Source organism: Octopus sinensis, linkage group LG8, assembly GCF_006345805.1.
Source record: "Octopus sinensis linkage group LG8, ASM634580v1, whole genome shotgun sequence".
NCBI lineage: Eukaryota > Metazoa > Mollusca > Cephalopoda > Octopoda > Octopodidae > Octopus > Octopus sinensis.
The window spans coordinates 86,537,101-86,544,161 of NC_043004.1; the positions used below are offsets into that span (position 1 = coordinate 86,537,101).

At 38.1% G+C, this 7,061-nt stretch overlaps 1 protein-coding gene across 1 annotated transcript in view; it reads right to left on the bottom strand.

Annotated features, from left to right (window-relative positions):
• Positions 1-1,447: 1,447 nt before the first annotated feature.
• LOC115215200 (putative methyltransferase NSUN7) overlaps positions 1,448-7,061 on the bottom strand; it is a 33,035-nt gene continuing 27,421 nt past the window's right edge. The window contains exons 7-10 of the mRNA XM_029784392.2: positions 6,990-7,061; positions 6,202-6,303; positions 5,192-5,445; positions 1,448-2,055 (exon numbers count right to left, since the gene is read on the bottom strand). The exon at positions 6,990-7,061 is cut by the window's right edge and continues 72 nt beyond it. Coding sequence (XP_029640252.2) covers positions 1,591-2,055; positions 5,192-5,445; positions 6,202-6,303; positions 6,990-7,061 — 893 coding nt within the window. The 3' untranslated portion in view covers positions 1,448-1,590. The remainder of the gene's footprint in view (positions 2,056-5,191; positions 5,446-6,201; positions 6,304-6,989) is intronic.

Genomic DNA, 7,061 nt, shown 5'->3' on the forward strand with positions numbered 1-7,061 from the left:
GGGGAGGGGTTAAGTCAATTACATCGATCCCTGTACTCAACTGGTACTTATTTTATTGACCCCAAAAGAATGAAAGGCAAAGTCAACCTCGGCAAAATTTGAACTCAGAATGTAAAGACGGATGAAATGCTCCTAAGCATTTTTCCCTGCATGCTAACAATTCTACCAGTTTACCACTTTACAATGTGGAGGCGCAATTGGCCAGTGGTTAGGGCAACAGACTCGCGGTCGGAGGATTGCAGTTTCGATTTTCAGACCGGGTGTTGTGTGTTTATTGAGTGAAAACACCTAAAGCTCCACGAGGCTCCGGCAGGGGAGGGGTGACCCCTGTTGTACTCTTTCGCCACATCTTTCTCTCACTCTCTCTTCCTGTTTCTTGAGTAATGCTGCGATGGACTGGCATCCTGTCCAGCTGGGGGGAACACATACACCACAGAAACTGGGCCCATGAACCTGACTAGGCTTGAAAAGAGTAACAAACCACTTTAAAATGTGCTAATGCAGTGTTTGTAATGTAGCAGGGGACAATCTCTCCCACACTAAGAGACACTGAGGATTGGAAAAGAGTGGTCAAATTACTTTATTTAATAATGTACATACATGTTATCAGTTGGCTGAGAATACATACCACTGACAATGCCATATGAGGAAGACATACACATCTAACATTCTCAGCTACTACTAGGACAATCTATGTCCACCTCTGATATATATTGTGTTTTTAAACACTGTACGTCCATTATAGATATTATCTCCTGGATTTGCTTTTCACTGTGTATTTACATTAAGTATGATACATACATATCTATTTTTATCCAATAGTGATTCTGTTGCATATAACAGGTTTTTATTCAGGCAGGAGAATATTTGCAACATCAGTGACTGTTTATTCACAGTTTTCCTGTATTTGTGGCAATAGATTTCATCTAAGCATGCAGTTGGCTTGAAGTACAAGCAGAAATGCCCATTTAGCATCTCACCAGTCACTGCTAGGATGATTTCTATCCCTTTCCTATATACATTCTTTTGAAATACACTTACTCCATAAAGGATAGCTCTGGATGACTACCAATGTACATTTGTTTTTCTTGATTTATTGACATTCAGTATATATACATATGTATACATACATACATACATATATATTTATATATATGTGTGTGTATACACACATATTTTCATCTTTTACTTGTCTCAGTTATCAGCCTGCGGCCATGCTAGAGTATATATATATATATGTGTGTGTGTGTGTATATATATGTATATATATATTATATATATATATATATATATATATATATATATATATATATTATATATATATATATAGATAGATAGATAGATAGATAGATAGATAGATAGATAGATAGATAGGTAGGTAGGTAGGTAGATATGTGTACACACACATGTATATATATATATATATAGATATATAGATAGATAGATAGGTAGGTATGTAGGTAGGTAGGTAGATATGTGTACACACACATGTATATATATATATAGAGGTGTGTGGGTGTGTGTGTGTGTACGTGCATGTGTGTGTAATGGACAGTTATTCAAGTAGCAAATGTGTTAGGAATTCATTCATTATCGAAATGGTTTTGGATGATTTACAATTTTCTTGTGCTCTGCTAGATGATTAGTCTTGTTGAGTATCAGCGACTCGTTGGATGAATCAACGCTGAGCTTCTTCCTAACCTGATACTGTATACTTTTCTTCAGTGCTATGTCTTCTTGTTGTGAATTCAACAAACGAGAGTGAAAGTGACTTGGTCGCACAAATATATCGGGACTGCCCAATGAATATCTACCAATCTCTGAAGAGAATGTTTGAATTCCACGAACCATTTGAGGGATGGTATTTGTCTTAATTGGTTTCAAGATTTCAAGGAGTTTCTGATCTGCCAAAATTTTCTCTTTGGTTTTAATTGCAGTATTATTTCGATTAGAACTCAGGAAGTTTGATTTAATCATGCTTTTCTTCCTTACAGAATATTTGGTGCTATTCGAATGCAAGTTTGGTAATTCTTTTGCCAAATGGTTTTGTTCGCCCTGTAAAACAATTATTTAAATATTGATATTATTTTTATAAAATGCATACAACCATTCGTACATACATGCATGCATATCATAGCTTTCATTTATAAGTGAATATATGTACTATGCCTTCACTAATTACTCTAGGTGCCTTTGTATATACCCTTTTACTCGTTTCAGTCATTTGACTGTGGCCATGCTGGAGCACCACCTTTTAGTTAAGCAAATCGACCCCAGGACTTATTCTTGGAAGCCTGGTACTTATTCTATCGGTCTCTTTTGCCGAACTACTAAGTTACGGGTACATAAACACACCACCATCAGTTGTCAAGCGATGCTGGGGGACAAACAAAGACACACAAACATATACACACACATACATACATACATATATATATATATATATATATATATATATATATATATATATACATACATATATACAACAGGCTTCTTTCCGTTTCCATCTACCAAATCCACTCATAAGGGTTTGGTCGGCCCGAGGCTATAGTAGAAGACACTTGCTCAGGGTGCCACACAGTGGGAATGAACCTAGAACTATGTGGTTGGTAAGCAATCTACTTACCACATAGCCACCCCTGTGCCCAATATTTATATATATATATATATATATAGAGAGAGAGAGAGAGAGAGAGAGAAAGAGAAAGAGTGAGAGACAGACAGTCAGATAGGTGCAAGCATGGCTGTGTGGTAAGAAGTTTGCGTCTCAACCACATGATTCAGAGTTCAGTTTCATTGCATGGTACCTTGGGCAAGTGTCTTATACTATAACCTCGAGATGACTAAAGCCTTGTGAGGGGATTTGGTCGACAGAAACTGAAGGAAGCCCATCACACACATACGTGTGTATGTGTATATCTGTGTATCTGTGTTTTGCCCCCGCCATCACTTAACTACTGGTGTTGGGGAATTTATATTTCTGTAACTTAGTGGTTTAGCAAAAGAGACTGACAGAATAAGTACTAGGCTTAAAAAAAATAAGCACTAGGATCAATTTTTTCCACTAAAATTCTTCAAGGTGGTTCTCCAGTATAGCCACAGTCTAATGACTGAAACAAGTAAAAGATAGAAGATATAACCGCCTGACCCTCCTACTTCTTCACCCAACCAAAATCATGGACATAGTTAATTAAGGTGGCGAGCTGGCAGAATCGTTAGCATGCCGGGCAAAATGCTTAGCGGTATTTCGTCTGTCGCTACATTCTGAGTTCAAATTCCCCTGAGGTTGACTTTGTCTTTCATCCTTTCAGGGTCGATTAAATAAGTACCAGTTACGCACCGGGGTCGATGTAATCGACTTAATCCCTTTGTCTGTCCTTGTTTGTCCCCTCTGTGTGTAGCCCCATTTGGGCAGAAAGAAATAAGAAACATTAGCACACCGGGCGGAATGTTTAGTGGTATTTCGTCTGTCGCTACGTTCTGAGTTCAAATTCCGCCGAGGTTGACTTTGTCTTTCATCTTTTCAGGGTCGATTAAATAAGTACCAGTTAGGCACTGGGGTCAATGTAATCAACTTAATTCGTTTGTCTGTCTTGTTTGTCCCCTCTGTGTGTAGCCCCATTTGGGCAGAAAGAAATAAGAAACATTAGCACACCGGGCGGAATGTTTAGTGGTATTTCGTCTGTCGCTACGTTCTGAGTTCAAATTCCGCCGAGGTTGACTTTGTCTTTCATCTTTTCAGGGTCGATTAAATAAGTACCAGTTAGGCACTGGGGTCAATGTAATCAACTTAATTCGTTTGTCTGTCCTTGTTTGCCTCCTCTGTGTGTAGCCCCTTGTTGGCAGTAAAGAAATAAAAACCATGGACATGGCGGCTGAAGAGAGAAAAGGCTGGTAGTCACAGTCAGCTTAGTAGACTGGAGCAAGGTCAAATAAAGCGAGTGTCTTGCTCAAGGACATAATGTGCCACCTGGTTCAGTTTCTGTCTGCTCAGTTTTATTCACAAGACTTGGGCCAACATGAAACTTCGGTTAAAGGCACGTACACAAGAGTCTTCTCTGAAGAAATGAAAGTTGTAACATATAAGAAGTAAATTTTTGTTCAGATGTTATCAGTTCAGGTTTTCTGCATCTGAACAAAAACTAACTCCCTTCTCCTTATAGCTTGTGAAATCATTAATGTAGCACCCTGCTGAGGTTGAGGTTAAATCAAATGCTCAGTGTTCCCCCCTTGAAGGGTATATACACTAAAATCAAAGCAAAGGAATTCATTAACATCTTTCCCTTCTCTCATATTATTTCTTTCTTTTTTCTTCTTCCTCTCCACACACATCCATCCTAGTACAAATCTAAATGCAAAGTAACATGCTACCTCTAGCATCCCTCACGTTTTATTTCTATATATCTATCTGTAGGCACAGGAGTGGCTGAGTGGTACGTAGATTGCTTACCAACCACATGGTCCTGGGTTCAGTCCCACTGTGTGGCACCTTGGGCAAGTATCCTCTACTATAGCCTCGGGCCAACCAAAGCCTTGTGAGTGGATTTGGTAGACAGAAACTGAAAGAAGCCCGTCGTATATATGTGTGTGTGTGTGTGTATGTTTGTGTACCTATGTTTGTCACCCCGACATCGCTTGACAACCGATGCTGGTGTGTTTATGTCCCCGTAACTTAGCAATTCGGCAAAAGAGACCGATAGAATAAGTACAGGCTTACAAAGAATAAGCTCTGAGGACAATATGTTTAACTATAAAGGTGGTGCTCCAGCATGGCCGCAGTCAAATGACTGAAACAAGTAAAAGAGTAAAGAGAGTGTATGATAAGTCAAAATATTCACAGGAATTGCTCATATACCTCACAGAACCTTCTGAATACTACAAATTGGTAAATATCCCTTAACTAAACATTTGATACAACCAAAACGCTAATACAATTTTTGTCTCAAGAAACAAACTCATGTATTAATGATTCCCTTAAAAATCCATGGATATTGCAAATCATATTTGTAATGTCCTATGGATAGTACATATTATACTGGAAGTACATATAATACTATTACTAGATAGAAGAGGATGAAATCTGAAGGCAAATGAGCACACACACACACACACACACACAAAACCATGTCTAATGAATTCTTAAGAGCATCATGACAAACAAATAAATAAATTATAAACTATATCCACTCACCCCTCGAGCAATGATTGCTAAGAAGCAACCATTCATGGTAGCTGATGGTTTGAACTTGATGTATTTATCTTGAAGGCCAATCTTATTTTGAATGTCATCTCTGTTGAATGGTAAAACAGGAGGAACCACTTTGTAAAGGGAATGACTGGAGTGGACAAATGAGTTGACGTATTCCACAGTCTTTGATACAGCCACTTCATTTTCTAGGTCATGGATAGATCTGGTCAAGTAGACCACACCTTTCACGTTAGGGACTGAAATATACAAGAATTTCCAATAGGAACATATGGTGTGTATGTATGTGGGCATATGTATATATATATATAGATATATATACCATAAATCCTCGAGTATAATCTGCATTTTTCCCCCCAAATTTAAAGGTCAAAATCCCTAGTGCGTACTATATACGGGGTTAAAAATGAAAAATACATTCTAGGCAATGTCCAAGTCTCTATTTGCTGTCCGGCAATTTTTATTCAGACGCATTTTGTGATGTCAGGTGCGAAAACACCTTAAGTTAAGCCTGAAAGCAATGAAGTCATAAAAGAATCATCTGTAGGGTTATTGACTAACTAGCTATCATTGAAACCCACTGTCAATGGAGCTTCATGGCTTAGTGGTTAGAGTATTGGACTCATGATCATAAGATTGTGGTTTCAGTTCCTGGACCAGGCAACGCATTGTGTCCTTGTGCAAAACACTTCATTTCATATTGCTCCAGTCCACTCAGATGGCGAAAATGAGTAACACTGTGACAGACCAGCGTCCCATCCAGGTGGGGACTATATATCCCATGGGAACCAGGAAGCCGGCCCTTGTAAGTCAGCATAACTTAAGAAGGCAGCTCTACATTTACTGTCAGCTGAGTGGATCAAAGCAACATGAAATACTTTGTTTATTGTGTGTGTGTGCATGCACACGCATGTGTTATACGTGTTCTTTTTTTTTGACTCTATGATGGCTGATGATTATCATGCAAAATCAGAAACATCGTCGTGTCTACTCACAGAGAAGCGAATGCTTGAGGTATTCCATTTCCTCTTTACACAGACCTTCCAGCTGTTCCCTGCTGACACCACCACGTGATAAGGTTTTCAGGACACTGATATCTGAAGAAAAGAAAGAAGAAATACTACTAGCCTGAAGTGGGTGAGAACAAGATGTCACCAAATGCAGTATTTGTACTTCATTTTTTCGAGCCCAATGAAATATAAAGCAGAGTTAAATGCAATGGGGTTTGAACTCAGAATATAAAGACCTGGAAGAAATACAGCAATTGTTAAAGTGTTAAACAAAATTTCTTAATTTTCTTCTATCTTTTCACATTTTGTACACACTGTCTAACATTGTACTGATTATGCCAGTCCAGTAATAATAATAATAATAATAATAATAATAATAATAATAATAATAATAATAATAATGATTTCAAATTTTACCACAAGGGCAGCAGTTTTGGAGAAGGAGATGAGTCGATTACATCGACCTCAGTGTTCAATAGGTACTTATTTTATCAACCATGTAAGGATGAAAGGCAAAGTTGACCTCAGCGGAATTTGAACTCAGAACTTAGCGACGGGTGAAATACCGCAAGACATTTCATCCAGTGTGCTAATGACTCTGCTATAGTAATAATGATGATGATGATGATGATGACGATGACGACGACGACGACAATAACAACAACACCACCACCAACAACAACAACAACAATAATAATAATGAATGATAATAATAATAATAATAATAATAAGAAGAAGAAGAAGAAGAAGAAGAAGAAGAAGAAGAAACTCACCTTCGCCTTCATTAATCACAAAATCAACTGGGCTGTTTAAAGCAGACTTACTACACTTGGCTGTCAACAAGA